General features: G+C 44.1%; 1 protein-coding gene across 1 annotated transcript in view; it reads right to left on the bottom strand.

Moving 5' to 3' along the window:
- LOC119448829 (low-density lipoprotein receptor-related protein 4-like) overlaps window positions 1-24,823 on the bottom strand; it is a 192,902-nt gene that overhangs the window by 5,753 nt on the left and 162,326 nt on the right. Inside the window, 15 exon segments of the mRNA XM_049665923.1 lie at window positions 732-813; window positions 2,821-2,934; window positions 3,768-3,912; window positions 4,891-5,134; window positions 5,703-5,800; window positions 6,199-6,319; window positions 6,830-7,007; window positions 7,355-7,480; window positions 10,083-10,302; window positions 10,997-11,159; window positions 13,245-13,503; window positions 14,023-14,160; window positions 18,337-18,468; window positions 19,120-19,309; window positions 20,969-21,170. Coding sequence (XP_049521880.1) covers window positions 732-813; window positions 2,821-2,934; window positions 3,768-3,912; window positions 4,891-5,134; window positions 5,703-5,800; window positions 6,199-6,319; window positions 6,830-7,007; window positions 7,355-7,480; window positions 10,083-10,302; window positions 10,997-11,159; window positions 13,245-13,503; window positions 14,023-14,160; window positions 18,337-18,468; window positions 19,120-19,309; window positions 20,969-21,170 — 2,412 coding nt within the window.

The following is a 24,823-nucleotide window of genomic DNA, read 5'->3' as shown; positions in this document are numbered from 1 at the left end:
AGGATCGCGCCGATTGCATGTCTGGTCTGGATCGCATCTCGTCGTCTACGGCGGCGCCCCTGCCCTGCGTTTCAACATGGCGGCGCCCTTGGGGTTACTGATTTCAATGAGCGGACACTATGGGTAGCTTTGCCTTTAGAGTAGATTACAATAATGTTATGTTTCAGAGCATAAGGAATGCACAATTCACAATTTTATTTGATACGTTTTCTGCGCGAACGGGTTTCGTTATGAACCAGCGTGGTACCACGTGTTACCTAAGCTGCTGCAAAGGTACCACATTCTTTATCACTCCAAATCTTTGCCAAGACAATCCTAAAGATAATATATGGACTTCTCGTGGCTTTACTAAAATGAGTTGAGCTTTGTACACCAACTATCGAGCATACCTAACTACAAGTCACGAGATACGATAGCCTGATCATATATTTTGTTACCCGCGGGGGTGGCTCAGTCAGCTAAGGCGTTCTGCTGCTGAGCACGAGGTAGCGGGATTGAATCCCGGACCGCGGCGGCCGTATTTAGATGGAGGCGAAATGCAAAAACGCCCGTGTGCTTGCGTTGTAGTGCACGTTAAAGAACCCCAGGTGGCCAAAATTAATTCGGAGCCCTCCACTATGGCGTGCCTCATAATCAGAACTGGTTATGGCACGTAAAACCCCAGAAAGAAGAAGAAGATATACTTTGTTGAGTTAAGAACCCTAAAAACGAATTTCGTCATTGTGACTTACCCAGCGCTTGATGCGTTTGGCAGCGCCGATGGCAGGACCGTAGAAATTGTTGGCAACTCACTTGGTGTTGTCATGTCTGGAACTGATAAATTAAAGGATAAGTTGTTCAAACTGATGTTTTGCTGTGACATTACACAGCTGGCATTTCTGTCAAAATTAAGGGTTAAAATAAACTTTCAAGGAAAATTACATTGCCGGATTGCCTTTCTTTCTAAGAGCGTTAAGTTTCGACTGTGCTAAATTGTAACAACAAGGACATTGGCTAATGATATGGTAGATACTGTTGAAAGCGCGATTTTCACTGTAGTGCAATATAACATGACTTACGTTGAGCTTTAGTCACTTGCAAATATCTTGTAAACACTGAATATAACAGAGAGGAGCTTATGTTTTCTGCATAGATTCTTTTGAACCCGATCTCTTACTATCTTTGAGTGCCGTAATTATGCATCGGAATATCAGGTTTCAAGAAAGCGAGTAATATTTGGAACTGTGATCTGTATACGAGCTAATAGTAAAAAAAAAGTTCGGTAATAAAATGGTTGAAATCATAACAGAAAAATGGACGCGCCGCCATTAACTGGTCTTAATGTGATACCTAGCACATATGATTAGAGCATCTTTAGCTACAGCAAACAATTTTGTTCAAGTCGCGGTAAGCGACATTAGATTTTCATCTCTAACGGATTTTCTGGGCTTCTGTTTAAGAGCATTCTTCCACGAGTAATTTTCGCTTATATGCAACAATAACTCAATCTGCAGGTCTTTAAAGCAGTTCAAGCTTTGTACTGTAACAATATCATTGGCAGTTGCGACACCTTCATGTGGTAGGTTCTCTGGCCGAGTAGATTTGGTCAGTCCCAGAGACATTGTAATCAATGCTGGGCCAATTCAGGATGCAGTGTAATTAATGATGGTGACTCGGGATCAGCGCATTAATGATGGTGACTCGGATCAGCGATGGTGAACCTGGGATCAGCGCATTGTATGTGTTCTCTAAAGGGTTTTAATGTGGCTTGTAGCGTTAGCCAATCCTACAGGCAATGCGACGTCATTACGCACGCAGGCCTGACAGCATCAACTGAGGGAGATAACAAAGTGCCCCCAGCAGCATAATATTCGCGCAGGTCTAATGGTAAGCTGTCGCTTGATTTTTCCAAGTACTCTCGAATGGTTTCGGTCAATCTATTGCTTTCTCTTCTATCAGTGGCATTTCTCCGCTGCTGTCTTGCGTAGTATGTTGTTCAAGATTACTCTGCCATCCTTGAAAATTCAAGACTTTGTGAGAGCCCGAAGTGGTTACTGCGTACTCTGTTTCTCTTTTTTTATTTGCGGCAACGCTACACAACCGGCTGCGATGGTTTTGTGATGGTAGCTGTACGAATTCAGGCGATAAGAGCTTACGATGGTAGCAGATGCGAGCATTCGGTACAATTGTAAGCGCTCGCAGAATACTGTGCAAGAACGCGCAGCGCGCTTACACTCTGCAGACTTCAAAGCGGGCTCACCAAAGCCAACGGACAGTAGAAAGCATTACATTCGGGGATGCAAGAGTCTTTCATGCCGCTCGCGCACGCAAACTGTTTCGGCTATCGCAAAAACTACGCAGACTTTTGGTTCTTGGGTGAACTAAGCCACTGGCGTTCTTAATTTATTCCTCTCTATTGACGGAAGCGGGCGCTACAGTTCTCTGGGAGAGAACGCATCTGTTTGAGGTTACCAGGCATTTAACACGGAGTCTGTCAATTCGAACAAAAATGTCGAAGGTGGTGATCTGTACACTTGGCCGCAGTAGTTTATGGGACACTGGTTTCCACGACAAATGTGAATGTCTTCTCTGGCGCGTGGCACTTCTACCCACAGGCAAGGCAAGGATACTACACACACACACTGGAACTTTGAATGCGTGGCTTGGCGCCTGGGCTTTGCGGGAATTCAGCTCGTTCGCAAATCCCACGTCCTGTAATCTTTGGCGACCGACTATAGATGGGAAGAGCATTCCTAAGCCTTTTTAGGGGACCGAAGTAAGTTAATGCCGAAATGGGGCTTCATGCGGTAAACCAGAGAAATATAAGAAAACACATCATACACGTAGAGCAATGCCTTGAATCTGGCTGGCTGGGGCACGCACAAATGTGTCCGTGTGGCCTGTACAAGCACAGGTGGGAACATCCACCATTCCTCACACTGCAGGAGTTTGTACCTGAAATGAAAGAGAAAATGCAAGTATACATTTAATGGGCAAAAATTATCAGTATGACGAAGATGAGAAGATCGCATCAAGATGGTCATAAGCATAAAGCCGATGGCATATTTGTAAAGAAAAGGGACACGCGTAATCCACATATTTGGACTGTGGAGGAAGCGGCTCTACATCTTGGCCTATATTATCGGGCCAGTATTGCGTAAATATGTAGCGTAAATAAAACTGTAGTTGTCTGAGCGTCGATTTTAAACTAACTGTGACGGCAGAAAAGGCTAGCACTACAGCACTTCACATTATGGCAAAGTTTCTGCTTCAAGCTGTCGTAAGTAATTGATTCAGGAGTTTTGTAAGCGTGAGAACAAAGAAAAAAAAAAGCTGTCAACTTAGTTCAAATATCTGCGAACTGCGAGCAATGAATGAGTAGAATGTAATAAGAGTGAAAAAAAGCTGATTGCTACATTGTACTAGTGAGTTCTCAGTATGGTACGTAGGGCGACGGCATAAACAGGAACCGTAACACATTCACAAAGACATTTTTTGACCAAAGCTCAGCGTAAGGTAAAGTTTATTGCAAATTTTACTTAAGCTTGGATTCGACGTCTCAAAGTGATGCACAGCCACGGGCGGATCTAGAGAGGGTGCCCTGGGGCGAGACGTTAGCCCATACCCTCTCATTCTGCCTTATCCTCGCCCTAACAAACTCTAAAACGAGCGTAACACCCCCTCCACCTCTCCATCCCGAAGAAGGCTAGCGTCGGATTCACCGCCATAGGACATAACCTCCAAATACCCTCAACAAATCAAGCACTGAAGGGAAGTACATATATTACCCGTCTGCCTAGAACGCGCCACCATCTTGATCTCCATCAGGTACTCAATGTTGTCCCGAATGATGACCCGCTCAGCACCTGTTTCCTTGTGAGCTTTCTCAATGGCTTTCGTGTGCCAGTCAGTCCAGTATATGTAGGACTGGTACTGAAAAGGACAAAGGTTTGTCAAAATAAAGAAGGCCCTATGAATACATGAGCAACCACGGCAGTACCGCAAGTGACGTAGAAAAACTAACAAGGGGGAATCGCGATAAATAGACCACGAAGGGCTCAAATATATACAATTTATGATTGAGAGAAAAAAACTCTAATCAAGCAAAACATTCGTGTTGTTGGGGGACATTGCCGGGGTCACCTGAAAATAAATTTTTGTGTACGAAAACTTTTCTATATATAGAGAATGCAGCAGTGTTTCATTATGTGGCATGAAGACAATATATAACCGACCTGTTTGACATGGCTTGTAATTGAAGGTGTACATCAGGAGAAGTATTCGCACGACAAAACAAATTTTCCTATGTATAGGTACAGGACTGAGCATACCACTTAAAAGAAGCACTTTCATACGTTGTCCCTATGCTTTGTTTCTAAGTTTCGAATTTTCGCCCATGGAGTGGTACAACAGATTTTGCACTGAGCGTGCGCAAGATTATGAAAAACAGTTCACTTGCGTGTGAGACTGTGTGAGCAGATAGTGAATACCATGTTTAAAACTAGACAAGGGCGCAAGAAAATGAGCCGCATATGTATGTGCCTAATGATTTGTAATGCCTGTGGTGTTTCCGTTTCTTTCAGATGCGAAATCGCTGACGGGACACAAGCAAGCTCGATGAAGCGATGATAGTTGTACGAAAATTAGTACACATCTAAACAATCATGGCAATCTTACAGCAGCGAATAATCTAAGTGGTTCATTTCGTTTGGGTAAATATTCAAAATCATTGAGGCTATTACTTCGTCACAATGCACAGCATAACTTTATTTTTGCTATGATAAGGTGGGATAAACCGGGGAAAATCTACAAAAATATAGCCGATAACGACTGATACATAGTAAGTGATAAAAAGGTGTAATTTACGCTGTTAATTCACCTATTTATTTGAACCACTTATGCTATAGTCACCTGAGTAAGTCCGAAGGGATGAGACACGCCTTCAATGAGCTTTTGCCTGCTTTTGCCGTTGAGGTCCGAAAACTCGATGCAGTCGAGCTGAGCATCAACCCAGTACAGCCTTTCCGTCTCATAGTCAATGGCCAATCCATTGGGCCAGCCAAGGTCTGTGGCTATGATGACCCTTCTCGCGCTGCCGTCCAGGAATGAGCGCTCAATTTTCGGCAGCTTGCCCCAGTCTGACCAGAAGATGTATCTGAAGAAAGGCAAACAGTAAAAATGCCTAATAAGTGGCATCGCCTTTGGCATTGGGATTTGTTCATTGGGATTTGCTCTGTCGAGTACGCGTAAATGGCAGTGGTAGTGTGAAAATTAGGCTTCTAAGAATACCAAGAAATTGCAAATACTGTACGCAAGAAATACAGGGTGTTTCAGCGAACACTTTCACAAATTTTTAAAGGTTGCCTGTAGCAGATAGCGCAATTCTAATTGATGAGCTGGTCTTCTCGCCAAAATTACTTGCAGAAAAAAATTGAGAAGCCTAGTCGACTAATTGAGAAAAGCTCACTAACAAAGTTTTTAACTAATTACCATATGGCCCATATTGCAATTTACAAATTATAGCCGTGGAGTTCGCAAGGCGGATCCACTTGGAACGAATTCTCAGGGTGATACCAGTTTCGAGATATTAATTCCCGACCTTTGCGGAGAAATGCATTGGCGTTCCAGTTAATTTCTTAAGAAAAGATCGTTTTATGCATTGAAGCACAAAACTAAATTTGAAATCATTCGATTAACCAGTCACAAAAGTCCCTTTGCCTCACCCTTTTTCGGGAAACAAAGCGAGTGCACGCGGCTCGTCCAGGTCAAGGTTGATCAGGAGTTTTCGGCTTGACCCATCAGCTCGAGCAACCTCAATAGTCTGCAAAAAATAAAAAAATAAATCAATAAATAAAAACAAAGGTGAGATCAGTACGGGTAGTATCGCTATTGCTTCAAATGTCTGAACACAGTCACCTCAGCAAACGAAAGTCATCCAAGCACGAGTGTTGAAAAGTTGTTGGTGGCACACATATAACACTGACACTCCCTACGGCCCACTCTTTTTTCCCCCGCAACAATAACAGACGCCTTAGCCTGAAAGTAATGCTCCCGCTATTTCTGGTTTTGTTCATTACCTGCATGGGCGCCTGGGTCACCGTGATACTGCTACATGTTTAGAGAGTGAATTCAAGCAGATATTTTCCAACAATTTTGAAAGAAATAAGTAGGAAAGGCCGAGCCATGCTCTGCAATAATGATGCCTTGCAGATTGCTTACCTTGCGTCGTGAGTCGGCCCAATAAATGTTCTTCGCAATCCAGTCTAGCGCTAAACCATCAGCGGCTTCTAGATCGCTGTCTATGATGACTTCCACATTACTGCCGTTTAAGCCCACTCTCCTAAGAAGGAAAAGCAAATAGCAAATTTGCATTGAACCAGTGGTAGCCGGTGAAAGCAGTATCGCATACAATATGCCACATCTTACTAACTCACTAAAGTCTATCACTATGTTCTACCAGTTTGTGTTTCCTATATTTTAAAGCGTAATTAACATTGAAGAGGCGGCGATCACTCACATTACTGATCTTATGTACATTTGAACCTGTTACTGTAATTTTAAGGGACGAAGGGAAGATATAGCTAAAACACAATGAAGATTTGGCAGAACGTCTGCTCAAAGAACTTGTTCTTGTGCCAAAGAAAAAAACATAATGCCAACAGTTGGTTATTCAGAATAAAAGCAGTACTATTCCACTCCATTTTTAAGGCGACAACTTGGTCCTATTGGCACATTCTAATCAATGTTTTTAGGTCATGTTCGTGATAACATGATGAAGCCTTAACTACAAAATGGTCGGAAATACCACATCATTATTACTGGTGACCATGTGCAAAGGAACATTTCTTACCTAATCACATCAAGCGTAACATCCGTGTAGTAGAGCTTCCATTCGTCGTAGTTAAAGTCGACCGCCACAGCGTTGTAGACATCATTCAGAGGTAGATGCATATCAGTGTTGTCGGCAGTGTCTAGCGAAATTTTGCGAAGGCTGCCACGATTGGCAAATAACAAAAACGCAGATGGCGCTGAAAAAGAAAAGCCGGTAATTTGTGACCGGGCTTTGACTATATGTTATGTCTAGATCAGTTTTGTTAAACGAACGACTTTAACATTCATTTTATCAACACTGCGTTCAAGCAAACCTCGCTTAACCATTCAATTCAATTCAATTCATTTTTATTGATAAGTAAATTAGTACATAGACGAGTATACAGGAAGGGCATTACACAAGTTCATCGACAAGATTCTACGGAGGAAATTACCGAAACATTTGCTGAAGGTGAGAGAGTTGCACGTTACTGAATGTTTTGCTGGACCTTCAAAAGAATACAACAAGCTCCTGACGACAGTAAAATTTTCTGAGTGTGTTTACCTTCGTAACATGTCCTGTCGTCAGATTTTAGAAGAATTCCAGTTGGACACGCACACGAATATCCATGCGGCTTTCTGAGGCACAAGTGACTGCATCCCCCATTGGTCCTTCCACAAGAGTTGATGCCTGTAAAGCAAGTTTCATCCTCAGCTCGTGTCAACGCAGTGCTGCAACAATAGCGCTGACAGGCATGTATGCATTGTAGGTCTTAGGCCGCGATTTAATGAGCGGGAGGGGGGGGGGGGGGGGGCGGATGCGATAGTTATGTAGCTTTGTGGCGTAATATTTTTTTAGGTTGCCAATTGGCGTAGCCGCTGCACGCTTTGCAATTTGGGAACGCTGGCGATAATGCACAGAGAACATAGAATAATTCAATAGAACTACGTTATCGCAAAGGTGCTAGAAGACAGTTCATTTCTTCTGATGGTGAACGTTTTCCTAGTAACATAATCGTTTCGAAATCAGGGCAGCAAAGTGTACAGGTACTTTATAAACGTTCCTAATACTTTAAAATACCAGTGCGCCTACAATTGGTTCGGAACTCGCAGTTGACAATGTCAGTGATCGCCTTGTTTGGCAAGCGTCCGACAGGTCAACAGTAGGCACACCTAGTAGAGAGATTCCGCATTCTCAAATCCACCCCCATGCCTTATGACGCACGAAGCGCAAATGATTAGAGCCTAGATTTGACCCCGGTGGTTTCTTTGAGAGTTCAATTATGTTTTGAGTTATCGCAGAACTGTATAAAATACAAATTTTGGTGGCTTTTATTTTCTGCAGAGGGTATTTATAAACAAGCTGCTTTACATTCAGGATCCTTAAGCGCACAAAAAAGCGCCTTCACGAAGAGCAAAATAGCATGAAGTTAACTTACGCCTTCATGCGACCTTCTTGGGCACAACAATGTTCCCTTTCGTAGAACTTCCCTTGCAAATTTTCACAAAACTTGATTGCCGTATTCCTTATCGTAGAATGAATAAAACTGAATTGGCATCGAAACTATTTTCGTTCAGACAATATGGAGTTACTACAACATCTTTCTTTCGTATCATTAAGTGACGGCTAGCCTACAATAAACAGTTTTCTACGAATACTTTTTGTAAAAAATTAGGTGATCCAATATGCAGTATAGTAGCCAGAAATGCGGGGCGTGATGCTCATGACACGCCTACCTGCCTCTCTCGGTGGGCGTCCGCTCGGTGCTACGTGAGTAATAGGGCACGGCGAGTTGAAAAATTAATTCTCTAAAAAACTCAGCTATTTATGAGAACTTCATTTATATTTGCAAAAAAAGAAGTATCAATTTGGAACAACTTCCGAAGAAAGCAGAAGAAACGGCCGGGAAGACAGGGAGGTTAGAAGTGACGTAACATACATAACATCTTCCGAAAGCTTGATTATATTTTTGCAAGGACCCAATAAATTTAATGTGCTCAGAATCCCAGAGCGTCATTACTACGGAGCCCTAACTTTCCGAAGGGGTTCCCAAGTGAACCCTTTTCAAATGTCACTCAAATCATAATTGATAACTGCGTTTTTTTGGAAAGGTTTTATTTTTAACTGCGGTGCCCCTTCAATTACGTCGCGCCGAGTGTGCGCAAATGACAAAGGGTGCTAGCCATCTCGCACGCTAATCTCCCGCATTTCTGGGGATGAAACAAATATGCTTGAAGAACAGTCCCGTAGGTACTCCAAAGGTGTGAGCTTCCGCTTTTGCCATCTGTGGTTGTCAGTTCGCTGGTTTTTTATTGCGACAGTACCAATGTGGACACTCAAAAAGATTTTTCGCCGTTGTGGTCACAGTCGGCGTCGCCGTGGAGCTCCGGATATATTTAGTTATATGTATGCTATATGCTTATCTATGCTGTAAGTGCAGGTTATATTGCTGCACTATTGAATCACTAGAGATGCTCCGACCAGGGTCTTACGTCCTTGACTAAATTATTCCTCAGAATTTCGACAATCGCAGCCCACAAACAAATGTCATGAAACATAACACTCACAGACCATGCCTTTTATTTTAAAACTTCTTAGACTATCAAACATTAAAAGTACGAAACAATATCAGTGTTCAGAACTCAAAGTGATGTGATGTTACTGGCGCTGCTATTTGCGGCCAGCGTAGTGGTGCCTGTGCGATCTCATTACAGGCTCTACACAGCGTGTTAAAGCTTTTAAGGGTGCAAGAAATTTTGGTGCACTCGCGTATAATGCGTCTGCGTCTTAGCGTCACGCTAAGAGAAGTTCAAGCGTGACTCTAAACCTTGCTTTCAGCATTAGTTCTTCGTCCTTCGGCCGAAGCTGCAACTTTTTATAGGTTATTTTATTGAACCCATTATGGCGCAAGCTTTATAATATTATTAGGAAACACGGGAAAAAGCAAGCTAGTAAATAGAAAAGCAACTGAATGAGCGATACGTGTGATGTGTGTGGGACCTGCATGGAAGCAAGTACTACTTATATTCGCATTTGCTGATCTTTCCTGAATAAGTATACATAGCCTGGCCTAGACATTTCTTTGTAATGTGAACAGGTTATTTTCTAAATGTCCTAAGAACACGACATTTTTATTGATATAGGTTACTTCAATGCTGCTACACTATCCGAAACTGCTTCTGTCCCTGTTGCGGTATCTATGACTGAGGATGTACGGCTAAGCTATATTTCATTCAAACATTCGGTCGTCGAAAGTGTTACATAAACAGGTCGTAAGGAATGCAGCGCATACCACTGTACTGGGTGTTTACACCATGTATGTCCATGAGACCAGCCAGGTTCGCCCGAATCGTTTGCCCATTTTGTCCATTCGTGTCAGATCGATGGATGGCCTTCGTCTCCCAGTCTGTCCAGTACAGGTGTCCGGAAAACGCTAGCACGCCGTACGGGTGGGCAACGTCTCGTGCAAGCACCTTGCGATTCCTTCCGTCAAGGCCAGTCGACTCGATAACCTAGGAATAGATGCTTTTCTCAGTGAGAAGCTGCTGTAATACATTTATATTTACAGAAAGCAAACTAACATCAATACAATCTTTGTTACAATTGAAAGTGTCAGTTTGTGGGGAGCATTATTATATTTATTTCAGAAATAAAAAATAAGAAAGGCGTCATGTGACCGAAAAACCTCTAGCTTGATGAGATGGATCACCAGAAAAGCTTGTCCTGCGATATTTTCTAGGTTCCCATAACTCCACCTAAATGTTTGTGTGGTACCATATATATATATATATATATATATATATATATATATATGTCCTAATATATGCTACAAAAAACTGTGTAAGCGCCCCTTGGTGTAGGGTATTATTACCAATTGCTGTTTTAAACAAATATGCTACTCCGCATAATCAATCTCCAGGTCCTTATATGCATAATTTATGCATACTCACCTCTACCTTTTTTCCATTCTCCTCTTTAATGCCTACAGCTCGAAGGATATATGAAATAACGAAATAATTAAATAGCTAAATAAATAATTAAATAATTTACATGTCAAGCGTGAGAACAGTTAACCACAAGGTATAACTTAATATGCGTGCGAAATTTCTTGTACACATCAACCAAGTCTGTCGTGCGCGTTTTACGCAGTAGCAGCGACAAGATAAGACTGCGAAAATAAATATGAAATGATCTGCACGAACTCACATGCAGCTTGGCATCAGCCCATACAAGGCGCGATGACTCTTTGTCAACGGTAAGTCCATGGGGCCAACCCAAGCCGTCCTGTACCAGGAGGGCTCTGTTCTCGCCATCCATGTCTGCTGTTTCGATTCGGATCTTGTTTCCCCAGTCAGTCCAAAACATAGCACTGCGATCCAATATGCCTTCTTCAGATGACAGAAGTGTAACGCAGTGAACTTCAACGTTCGCGAAGAGCGTAATTTCCGATAATGTTTTAGGAATAACTATGGAGCGTATAAAAACTGTTCTGCATCTTTTATCAGAAGCCCAAGTTGGAAATCATTCACTACATGAAGCGTGGTGGAGTGAGTAGCCATGAATATTTCGAACAAGGTATTTGAAGCATACAATCAGTCTCCAAGAAACATAAGAAGTAAGTTGATATAGTAAACAGATTGTGTTGGTATGGAAAATGTACCCGAAAAGCAGCTCAAGTCCTAAAGAAATATACAGAAGATAACAAAAAGATTGACCTGAGAAGAACTAACTGTAGTCTGACATTGGAATAATTTACATAAAAGCAAATATGTTGTTAACCTTCACGAGGAGAATACGAATTATGTTTTCTAAATAAAAAAGTCTTCGTATAAATAACCGATCTCAATGCCAAACGTGTCAAAAACAAGTAACGTTACATAGCGATGTGGGCTCTTAGTTTAAAGCAAATGAAACCATGTGCAAATGCTCAAGTAGTTTGGAGCATTTGTTTAGCAAATTTGAGGGATACTCGATTAAACCTGCAAATAATTTGGATTTATGCATATCTTTGCGGCCCGGTTTGTTGCTTAAGAGAGTTAAAACGATATTAAAATAAATATTATTATTATTAAGTGAAATATTGCGCGAGACGCGCTCTTTGAGGACGGGATTTATGACACTTCGCCCATCCTCTTATGCCTGCATAATAACCACTGATGTGTCTCCAAGTGGCTTCTGTCGTATTATTTTGCTGCCTGCAGTATTTGCACCACTTTACAGCTATATATGAATGCTAGTTGATTGAATTACTTTGGAATTAGTGGTGCAATGCCATGAAAACGAAAATTAGGCTGCATGTCATGCCGTGCGCATTGCATGTTATGCCGTGCATGTCATGCCATGTCTTTCGTGCTGCAAAGGTGCTACGTTAAATGAAGGGAACGAAGCGCTTATGCGAGCTGCCAAATTTTCGTCTACGTCACCCAGCTTTGTCAGTGAAAAAAACCTATGATCCTCAAAGGGCTTATATTGGCTCCTCACACCTATGTGGAGAGCGAGCTTGAAAAGTTCTGATGACAAAAGAGATTAAAGTGACACAGGCATGACAAACACTGCTTGTCGACACATAGACTAGCACCCGTGTCGACATTTTAGCAATGACTGTAGCAGCACCCCTCCTTATTCTTTTACACGGCTCAAAAACTCAAGCAAAAAAATGTTCTGATTTACATCAGACGCCTTTCTAAACATCGTGATCCATGTCCTGAAGGATCATGGTGTCGTAGAGTCTCGGTCATATACTTCCTCAATATCACACACGGGTTCGCGGAAATCAAGGAAAGCAGAAGCATACAAGGACATGTAGGTCCAAACTACTAGATGCCACGTTCTAGTTTCAGGTACAGACTGAATCAACTGTGCTAGATTGGTCAAGTGGCCGGTTGTCGACTGCGTCAGCGTCCGTAGCTGCTAGATCGTGGTATCTGCTTGGTTCCACATATGTTTCCACATATATACCCCATCGACCGAGCGTGCGTAATCACCATGCGTGGACTCATTGCGGCGTAGGCCCGTACTTTCTTTCGCAATAGATGGCAGCCAACTCGGCCGACTGACCACTATAGACAAGTGTGATTCCGTATGTACGTACTATTGTAATGTTTACAACATTTATTCAACTGCAACTAAACTCTCTATCCAATTTACAGCTTCGAATATAATAACAAAATGGAACGGAATGTAGTTAGCTGAAGAAAAAAAACTTCCAAGACATGTAATTAAGGAAAATTACTCAGTGCAATTGCAATTAAAACTGTTGCTCAAAGCGACGAAAGCTAGAAACAAAACACGACACCCGAGCACGAACTATCAATTGTCTGATAGTATCGACAGTTGATAGTTGGCATTCGGGTGTCGTGTTTTGTTTTCCCGCTGAAATGCTGTCCCTTCGTGACTATGCGCAACGCTTTTATTATGCCGAAGACACGTAAAGAATGCACAATACAACACTCACCCCTTTTCATAGTGCAGAACGATTGCCCGCGGACTGTCGACATCTTTCCAGATAAGTACGTGCCTGTGCTTTCCGTCCAACTCGGATACCTCTATAAGGCTCCTGCCAGAGTCCGTCCAATAGAGCTTGCGGCCGATGGTGTCTATAGCAAGGCCACCAAGCGTCTCCAAACCAAACGAGACCACGTCCTTTACGCGGCGTCCGTCTGTATCACAGCTTTGAATAACATGGCGTTCGGCATCGGCATAGTAAATTTGTTCTGTGGGTAGGGAAAATTGAGAAAAACTGTCTCAAATAGATAGCAATGAACACAGTGGAATAGCATTAAATATTGTTGAAACGATTAGTAATGCTACATTTTTGGGTAGTTGGAATTGTTTTCATGGCTTGCAAGCCTTGTTAGTATAGTTTGCAACAAAGTGATGGATAAATAGGTTGCCACGTTAGGTACTTCATGCATACTGAACTCTCCTTCGTTCTCGCGATCGTATATATGCAAAAGTTAGGCGTTCTGGCCCACAGTACAGTTTGTACTTAAGACCTGGAAAAAGTCTCGGACACCAACAAAACAAGGAAAAAAATGACACCTAAGCATTTCTTATGAGTTGTGAATGCTAAAGCATTAATGTCCACTTGAACGCCGCTGAGCAGTCCAAGTTTTGCGCTGCCAGTAACGTACCATAGCGGTACGGGTTGCCCGAGTCAGCAAGCAGGAGAAGCCTGCGGGGCCAATGCCGCATGCAATAAAATAATGAACATATTAACACGTAATACTAACCATCACCCGTGTCGACGTCAACGGCGACTACATTTCGTAGATTTCTGAGCGGTACAACCACATCTGCCCAGTAAGGCACGTCGAGAGACATTTTTCGTATTTCCGTTCTACGAGAGAAGATAAGGAAACGTCTCATTCCTGAAAGGACGGGGTGTTCAGTCAGAATCAGAAATGGCTCAGCAAAATTACAAGCAAGCACATAACACGCGCCGAGTTTTTTTTTTTAGGTGAGTCAGGCAAGTTGGTTAAAGCTCATGATGAAAAGATGTTGAACCGCATCGACACAAAGACAAAAGGCTACAGAAAAGCAGACAGGACTACGCTTTGGCTCACAACTCAAAATTTTTATTGAACATAAAGATTATAGCATTAATTTTACAATTTCTTGCTCAAGCGCAAGAGCGCAAAGATACGGGTGAAATCAACGGAACCATCCATGACAGAAAGTGACTTAAATTACAAACAAAAACGCAGTGAAATGGCAATTATCAAGGTAGGTGAACTTTTTATCGTACAAAATGATTGTGGCTTGTCTGACGCACACTTCCCCCTTTTCAGATATGGTATAATTCTACGAGCTCAAGAGTTAGGTAATCCCGATGTCGGAAAATAATCTCAGTTTCTTTAATTAAAGACCCCATAGCAACCATAGTTTTTACAGTAGTCAGCAATATGTGAAGACCCTGAAGCGTTTAACAATGCGTGATGTTCCCTGGTCTCGGAATGCAAAAACAACCCGCGGACAACGCCCATCCAAGCACCAACAGAAGACCTGTGGGAGGCCCCGCTGACAAGACCAATACCTAGGACCAGCTACGGCTGGTGAACAGACCTAGGCTATCAGCACGGGGCCACGGCTACTCGTATGGTGGCTACCCACCTTCGGGCATTATCAGGTTGGTCTCCGTAATAAAGTTTATTCACTCACTCCCTGACGCATCTTCCGAACTGTCCCACATGCACTTTACCGCAAGAAAGGTGAATCATGTATGCTACGCCAGATATTTTACCATAAAGCGTAGGACTAGAAGTAGAGCATCCGCCTCATACGCGAGAGAGACTGGGTTCGAATCTCGAAAGCGCCGGGAACCCACCAGCTTTTATAATGGGTAGATATGTCGATCGACCTGGTGCACGGCTACTTGAGGTGTTTTTGCATTTCGAAAGGGTGACCTATTAGGCACCTGGTCAAACTATAGGTGGCAGCACAGTCGCCACGCTAGTGTGGATAGGCGGTCGATGGCGCGCATTGAAATGTTTGTGTTGGCGTTCCGCTGTAAACAATCTGGCCCGAGTTTCTAGTAATGAAACGCGCTGAATGCAGTGAGCTGATATTATATTGCCCTCCAATCCCACATTTTTGCACTAAATGTGCACGTTTCGATTTACTTGAAAGAAGCGCAAACTGTCATTCAATGCGGCGCTAGCACTCAGCCACACAGTCTCTGTTTCGGCACTTTCTCGGGTCATCTTTTGTATCATTGCACCAGTTACTAATACCTCATTATGTGCGGATTTTGCTGTGGTTTAAAAAATCTGTATTTCTGTAGAACAAAGGTAAAGTAGCAAGTTAATGTGCACTCTGCAACACCGATTGATGCGCACTGTACAACACCTTTTTTTCCTCTTTTTTGTTTATTCGCTGTAAAATGCAAACAGTTAATGAGTTCAATTAGGCAAGCTATAGGTACCTGTGACAGTACGTTAGTAGGATCATAAGGTTGCTTCAGACGAGATTATTTTTATTGTCCTTGCACGAGTACGCGCATGACAGCGATCTGACAAAGTAGGAATTATTAGAGGAGCTAAAATCATTAGGTAGTTTAAGTTCAGCTAATAGTGGCCACTGTATTACATCAAGCTAACACCACCACAATGAAGAGCGAAAGGAGATACAATAACCGCCTTTCAACTCGTTATGACGTCCTCCGTCTAGAGAGAGAGAGAGGAGAATAAACATCTTTAATGTGTAAATGCAGTCTCTAGACGGAGGAGTGGAATGAGGACGCCTATCCTGCGTCTAGAGACTAGCTTTCCTTTTGTAGCAGCTAATCAAAGTACAAAAGCGCACGACTTTATTATCAGGCAAAATTAACGCACCGTAGTCACATCAGAACTGCATATTAAATGAACGTCTCGGTCGCGGAACACTAAGCGAGAGTCATGCGCGATTATCGCAATTACCATAACGGAGTTATCGTAATATAAATATATGAGGCGATATGATATGAGCGCACGCTTACGACTCTTTTTTTTTTCTATTGCTGAGCGATGTTCACAACACACCGTTCATGTTCCGTAGTATCACAGAGTGATCAACACACCGTGACGAGTCACTCAAGCACGGTAATCACGTCTCGCTGCTGCCACTTCATTTAATTAAGACAAGGTAGAATGTTTTTGTCATGTTCTCGTAACACGAAGCGATAATAAAATTGATATGATTGTGCCGCGCGGAGGGTGCGACAATCACAAATCGAGCGCTCGACACGGGCATTCACTGAACTTACTATATCGCTAAGACGACAGGGAAACGCTAAATGCTTTTTTACACTGTCAAAAAAAATGCAGACCAGCATTTATGACAGTGCTACAGCCACAGAAGAAGCATCCTTTAAAGCTATTCACGCCGTACACGCACATGTTAACACGCAGTGCCTGGCAGACGACGCGCGGCTCAATCCACACTATCTGCGATTGAACCAGTGCCCGCCAGGCGGTGAACCATGCTCGATCTTGCGCTCAATAGATTCTGCGAAGCTTCTCGGCGCCCCCTTGTCCAACCTCCGACAGCTTTCTAGCAGAGCATCCACCGTGGCTGTGGGAGGCAGACGAGAGCTGCCGCCGAGCAACTACCGGTAAAATGTGTACAAGTGCGCGCCCGGCCAGGTTCCCGGATAATACGGTACCTCAGCGCTTGGGAGGGACACCCGCGTGACGGCCAATTGTCGAAATGTAACCGGCAGCCGTAGGTTTTGAGATTTGTGTGGTGCTTAGTTTGTCTTGGATCTCGCGCAGTAAGCAAAGCGGTCTGTACGAACCTCTCCTAAGCAACGCACCCCTGGAAAGCTGAATGCCTGGCCGGGGGCTGTTTGTGCCCGTCTTGCAAACCGGTGAATGTCCGGTGGTGGGGATTGAAGCACGTACCCGCATCCCAGCTGGGCTTGCAACGCACTGGATTACTACAGCGCTATTCACTGTGTCGTTTTTTCAAGGTCACTATTTACGCCCCCATGTTCACGCAGCCATTACGAATGAACAGCTTTTTCAAGCGAATGACCGTTAAAATTGTCAGTGGAGTTGTTTAACACAGCTCTCTCATCTCCAGTCAGTACTGTATTCTGTTGCAATAGTGCGGTATTTATGGTCGTTATGTGATGCGCCATAGAAGCGTTTTTCAACTTACTCGTGTTTTAGTTTAATGGCAAAATCCTCAGTAAGACGCGAGGGACCGCCTAGCGGACTTATAAATGTTATATCCTACAATTTCATGCAGACATCTAAACTGCGTTTTTAAAAGCTCAATAGTGCACGACTAAAAACTCCAATTGCAAGTGCTCTGTCAAACAGGCTTCTATAATGCATAGGCAAATCTCCATGAAGCCTCACTATTACGGCTGTAAGTGCCTCTGGCACCATTCGACATGATGCCTAAAAAATCATTGAACGAATGAATGAATTTCGTTATCTAGATATTGCGAAACACTTTGGTAGAAATACCACTCATTATCAAGAACTGGTTACAAGTACGCCACACTTGAAAGGAGCCTGAATAAACATTTGTGTTTTCTCGGAACTACAGATATGCACGTAGGCCCTAATGAAATGCTTATGTGCCTGATTCCAACTGACTATATGTGCTAATTTTAACTAGTGATGCTTTAAACAAACTTGTGCGCAACAAAAGTGAATCTTTAATAAATGCTAACGTGGCGTGGGTACTTTAAGCAAATGAAATTTTACCGTAAATGAAATTTCACCATGTGTTTTACTGGTGAACTTCTACCAGTAAAAGAAGCAGACTTCCCAGCAGACTGCGTAAACCATATTTGAAAGATGATGAAAAATATGTGCGGTGAATATTCTCACGAAATCTACGGATAAGGATAGAAGAACGTTTCTTATATAACCAATAATGATCAGACTTATAGTGGTTTAGAGCCACTGAAACACTAAATAATGGAGAGAAGAATTTTTTGCTGTAGCTCTCTCCAATTTGAGTCCATTTTTGTAAAATCGATATTTGGGCCTTGCTCTTATCGTGCCACTCACCAGGAACCTCAAAAGCAGTGGGAGTGGTCATGCGGTGCTCACCTCTTGAGCATGTTTTGGTGTCGTTGAGGAGCATCGTCCCAGTGGGACAGGCACATACAAAGCCCTTTGGCTTGGGCGCGATAAGGCACAGGTGGCTGCAGCCGCCGTTATTCGACGAGCATGAGTTTGGTACTGAAAAAAGGGGGAAGAAGTGATGGCAGATCATCAGTGAAATGCTCACAATACTTGCAGGAATTACTTATCTACTGAGCGCCATGACTGCCTGGTAAAACAAAGGACTAGTGACCAGGGGCCCAAATGCGTAACAAAGGGGCTCTCATGTGTCCCTACTGAACAGTCAATATAGAGCAATGTAGGAGGCTGCATGTACTTTGTTTACATCGTGGTTTCGGTAGTTATTGAATGCTGAAGAATGCCAGCCGGCTATTTATTTACTGCGTCACTGGCACGAACTAATCAGTCGAAACGTTTTCACCGAAAGCGATTACTTGATAAAAAAAACTGCATATACGGCGCACAGGAATATGGCGTATCGTGCTCTAATCACCGCTGTAAATCACAATGGAGGCGCGAATGACAGCGTAAGGTTTAACGTCCTAGAGCTACATACGGTCCAAAAGGGACGCCGTAGTGGCGGGCGGCCACCATGCGGTTTGAGCACCATGCGTTCCTTAACTAGTACACAACTATCAGCAGAGGCAATGACCTTAGAACCCCATAGCCACTGAACTGCTTTGCTTTTCAAGAATGCCTGCACAGTAGGACTGAGAGAACGAGAGTGTAAAAACAGAGAGAAACGGAAAGAAGTCGCCTCATCCTTACCTGAAGGTCTGTTTCGATGAAAGACGAGTATGTTGCGGAGGCCATCTCGGCCCGGCAGGACGGTTCTCCTGTTCTCACCCGTAGCGGCGTCGGCCGACAATATGGCTTTTTTGTCCCAGTCGGTCCAGTATACGCGGCCGTCGAACACCGTAAGCCCGAACGGGTGAGGAAGGTCGTGGGACATGAGCACCTGCGCGAGGATGACACCGTCTACGGGTATTGCAGCTCGACATTCGCCTCTAGCAAGTGGAATAACAATGTGCTATTTTGTTATATTATTAGTCGGATTGAGAACACACAAACCAACAGAGAAGAAAACAATAGAAGAGGCAAACTGGCAGCTGCCACCGAAAGGGTGACAACGTCTGCCTGATGTTCAGGAAGGAGTGGAGAGAAATAGAGTAATTCCAGTACGAACAAGGGAAGAAAGAAAAAAAAAGTGACAGTTTTACCCGAAAGGAGAAGCATCGATTGCGATATAAAATTAGTAGACACCTATAGGAAGCAAGGATAGTAGTTTTATTGGCCGTGTAAACTTGTAAAGATAGGCACAATAACTAAATTAACAAGCATGGTGTCACGCGCCCACAAGCAAACATTAACCCATCTCACTCGATGACCATGGAAACTCGCTGTCAAAACGCTGGAGTGAGAAAGCGCGGCGGCAGCAGCGAGCAAATTGACCTTCGTGCTGCGTCTCGCACTAACGCGAACTAAACCGTGGAAACAGAGCGCACGGCGGACTGTGTCCGTGACGCAGATGGCTTTTGAGATACAGCACCCGGAGTAGAACGCTGTGTGATTGCGCTCTCTTCTCGCTCACATAGTTCGCGTTAAAGCGAGAGGCAGCATTCAGTCGCCGCTGCTGCCACTCTTCATCACGCCTGCATCCTGACAGCGAGTGTCCGCGGTCATCGAGTGACATGTGTTCATGTCTGCCGTGCGTGAACCCATGCTTGTTTATTTAGCTAGAAGGCGAATGGTTACTGTAGTTCACAATACAGATCAAACTGCTAACCGTACTTCATATCATCATCATCATCATCATCATCATCAGCCTATATTTATGTTCACTGCAGGACGAAGGCCTCTCCCTGCGATCTCCAATTAGCCCTGTCTTGCGTTAGCTGATTCCAACTTGCGCCTGCAAATTTCCTAACTTCATCACCCCACCATGTTTTCTGCCGACCTCGACTGCGCTTCCCTTCTCTTGGTATTCATTCTGTAACCCTAACGGTCCACCGGTTATCCATCCTACGCTTTACATGGCCTGCGCAGCTTCATTTTTTCCCTCTTAATGTCAACTAGAGCTAGAATGTCAACTAGAACCGTACTTCATATAGCTCTCTAATAATTTCCTATCGACATCAATGCTTCACAGTTCGGGCAAAACTACGACTTTTCGTCCTTTTTAATATAGGCCAGTTTGACAATGGCGATTCATTCTCCAGCTTAAGATGCCTGTAACAGCGCGGTATACTAGATATGGTTACCGACGTTTGATAATTCCAAAATCTCATGTCTCCTTCTTGAGACAGACCTTCTTGAGTTCCCAATGGACGGAGTTCAAAATTATCTTTGCTAGAGTCCATGCCACTTAAAGCTACATAAAAGTAAAAATGAAGCAAACAGAAAAGTTCTGGCGTCTCCTCAAGCTCACGTGTGGAGCTTATCTGCGCTATTCGCTGCAACTACAACGCAGTGGAAGGCACCGACGCGTCGCGTTGCATCTTAACATTTACACTGAACAGGCGAATGTCACTCGGCTCAAATGTGCCGAATATCGCTATATCGGAGAAAGTTTCTTCTTCCTTCATTGCACGATTTTGACGCGCTGTGTAAGACGCACCTTTCTCTTCATGGTGGGTATGTGGATGAGCTCTATGGTTTTGGTCGCGCCGTCGGTCCAGTAGAGCGTCTCAGTGGAGTAATCCATTGCCAGCGCGTTGGGCCAAGTCAGATTGTGCTGCACGATGACCGACCTTTGCTGGCCCCCCATGCTCGACCGCTCGATTTTTGGTAGGTCGCCCAGATCCGTCCAGTACATGTACCTGGATATGTTTTGTATGCACCATTAGCAAACATTCTTTGGTTAGCATGTTGTAGCGCAAAATTAAACAAAATACCAGGTTAATCACATTATTTTCATACTATACAAAAACAATAGGCTTGTCATATATAGTACAGAGTGTCACTGTATAGGATACGCTGGTCTGTAGCTTTCATGCTTTGGTTATGAGTAATAAAGCCTGAAGAATATAAGCCAGCCTACATTGAAATCTAGATTATGGGGTTTTACGTGCCAAAACCACGATCTGATCATGAGGCACGCCGTAGTGGGGGACTCCGGAATAATTTGGACCACCTGGGGTTCTTTAACGTGCACCTAAATCTAAGTACACGGGTGTTTTCTGCATTTCGCCCCCATCGAAATGCGGCCGCCGTGGCCGGTATTTGATCCCGCGACCTCGTGCTTAGCAGCCCAAAACCATAGCCACTAAGCAACCACGGCGGGTGTGACAGCCTAGACACGTCGCACTACTGCTGCTAGTAGAGTGTCTCGTTAGCAACACAAAACTAACACGAGGGGGTGCCCAAAAGTAAACGGAATTATTTTAACAGTGGAACTGTTTAAGCTCTTGGTTAGGCCGCGTAGTGCGAACAAAAACTGCTCCTGGCGATGACGTCACCACGCGTCACCTAGCAACCACCTCGCGGATAGACGTTTGCTTTGCCTCCTCTCCCTCCAGCCACACCACGGGAAGTGTGGAGGCGCAGCTTGGCCGTGACGTCACCGGGGAGATAAAGCTCGGAGCCGCCGCGACGGCGGCACAACTCTCGTTGACTCTGTGCCATGCACATGTTGCCTTGACATGGGACGTTAAAGGTACACTAAATAGAAACCGGAAGTTCAGCTTTAATGGTAGATTATCATTTCACAATCACAGGTCATACCATTCTTACAGGTTAACAGATGCTTAATAAGCCAGAAAATAGCGAAAAACTGTAGGATAGATGCTGACGCCACTTCGATTTCCCGCACTACACGTTCGTGACGTCGGAGATCACAAACGCAGGCCGGTCGGGATTAGTCGAGAGCGATTTATCGCTGTTAATGAAACGCAAAATAAAATACACCTTAAACGTACATAAACAGCATTTGCCAACTTTTTAAGCCGTTTCAAGCGAGAAAGTACAAGTTTAGCGCAAAATTAAATAACTAAGAAAAAATTGCATGGCGCTACATCCGGTCGTGACAGTTTCGTAGATTTCGTTTTTGCTCCACTATCATTGCGCGCGCCTGTTCCCCTCTACAGTGTTTGGTGGCCGTGTTGCGTGGCTCGAAAAACGTTGACTTCGCAGGAACCAGCCAGAAAATGCTTCGTGTGTATAGTGTTGAGGGCTTTATAAACGGCCCAAGGCGCTTGCTCAGGGGCAGCGGCAGTGTTGACCCGATTGTGTCCTTTCATGTGGTGCCGCGCGACGAGCCCCGGCTCCCCGGCGTTCGCAATGGCTCAGTCCTCTGCCCGTGATAAAACGGCAAAAGAGCCAGAGAAACCGATCATGTGCTCTCTGCATTTCTCGCCCTCGGATTATGTATATAATCCTGCCCTCGGAAGGTATCTTGGCGTGCCCCAGAGGCCATTTTCCAGGCATTGTCTTTGTAGGAGGCGTTGAAAAACTATACCGAGTGCGCGCGCAACTTTCTACGCTTGTTCTGTCGGGAACATCGTCGCCTGGGGGACCGGACGCCTCGCGTTCCGTCCACGAAAACGAAATTCTGCTTTCCGCCGGTGCGGCCGGCGGCTCACCGCCATCGCACGCGGAAACACCTACCGCTCGAACACGGTGGATCATTTCGCGCTTCGTTTCACTGAACATCGCTCAAATGCAGTCCTGCTTCTCTGGCGAGCTCTTCATTGAAAGGTTCAGCAGCAGCAATGGTATCCATCGCGGCGAACGCAAACGCAGCGGCCATGCAGCCATGATGCAGCCAGCGCCTCGGCCGTTTACGCAAGCGGTGACGTATCATGGCGCATTCTGATTCGCTGAGAGCAATGAAATCTGTGACGACACTGCTTCAGCGCCAAAACTTGGTTGAGAGAAATTGAGGAAGAGGCACATGGTCTTTGTTTACGAATTTCTCCGCTAATAACTCATAGTTTTGCACCGAACAAAAACTGCATGCATTCCTGAAGGTCCCACTTTTATTCCACCTGAACTTCCTGTTTCTCTTTGGTGTCCCTTTAAGGAGAGGGAAGGAGAGCATGCGCGCGGCGTGCGCTAAGCTCGGGAGAGAGACACATTAAATGAGAGCGAGAGAGAAAAAGAAAGAAATTGTAGCAGCACCAACGAGGCAATCCGCAGAGCTGCTGCCGACGCCGTCCGCGTTTCCCCGCGTTCGCACGAAACGCGCGCGGTGTTCGTGACTGCAGCCGGCGCCTCTGACGGTGGCTCGGCAGGTTTCGACCAGCCACGCCCCGGCAAGTGTGGAGGCGTTTGGCATGCGTGTGTTTAGTCAAGATATGTAAAAGCTGGAAGAAGCTAGGTGATTACAGGCTCCGCTGTTGACTCCAGCCTTGCACCACTAGTGCAAGCTGTCCATATTTTTTTAAAAGCTATGTATTTAATATTTTTACAAAACATTATCACCTTCAAAGTACTCTCCATTACACTTAATAAATTTATCCAAACTGCGATTCCATTCATCGAAACGTTTTTCAAACTCGTCTGTTCTGATGGCTGATAGCTCCTTTCTCGTTTTTACCTTCACCTATTTTACGTCGCGAACTCGCAATCCTTTCATGTTCTTGTTCATTCGAGGAAACAAATAAAAAGAAATAAATTGCACAAAGTTACGTCTGGTGAGTAAGGGGCGTGGAGCAAGGGGGTCATGCTATTTTTTTGCCAAAAACTGGCGCACTGACACGGCTGCATCAGCTGGTGCATTGTTGTGGTGGAAGAACCAGTCCCCCGACTTCCACAAATCAGGCCAATTTTGTCGCAGACTGTTACGCAATCGCTTCACTACTTCTATATAAAAAGCTCAAATAGTATGACTCCCTTGCCCCGCGCCCTTTACTCACCTGACCTTGCACCGTGCGACCTTTTTTTTTGTTTCCTCGAATGAAGAAGAACATGAAAGGACTACGAGTTCAGTTGAAGAACGAGTAAGGAGCTATCCGCCATCAGAACAGACTAGTTGGAAAAATATCTCGTAGAATGGAATCGGAGATTCGACAAATATATATACATATATATATATATATATATATATATATATATATATATATTTATAAAGTTTAATGGAGAGTACGCTGAAGGTGATAAGGTTGTTTTGCAAAATATAAATAAATACATATCTTTTTAAAAATAATTCCAGTTACTTTTGGGTACCCCCTCGTATAAATGCTTAATGTACCTCGCACAATATGGATGCGGCTATAATTAAATTCAAATAAATTTTATTTTCCGGAATAGGAGGGAACTGGAGGGACACCGGTGCAAATAGCTGTCGCAGCAGTTTGACAAGGGCCCAGGCTACATTTCATGGCAGCAGCATTTGCAGTATAATAACAAACAGTAGCATATGCTAAGCACAGTTACTCAGAATAAAACAGTTTAGGCGCCACCTGCCATGCGAGTATGATCATTCAAGTTGTAATCTAATATTATTTATTCTAGCTTTTTTTTTTCGACCTGG

The sequence above is a fragment of the Dermacentor silvarum genome, chromosome 4 (genome assembly GCF_013339745.2).
Source record: "Dermacentor silvarum isolate Dsil-2018 chromosome 4, BIME_Dsil_1.4, whole genome shotgun sequence".
NCBI classification, from domain to species: Eukaryota; Metazoa; Arthropoda; class Arachnida; order Ixodida; family Ixodidae; genus Dermacentor; species Dermacentor silvarum.
Note: the sequence above shows the minus strand (reverse complement) of the source record. Positions and strands in the feature narration are given on the sequence as shown.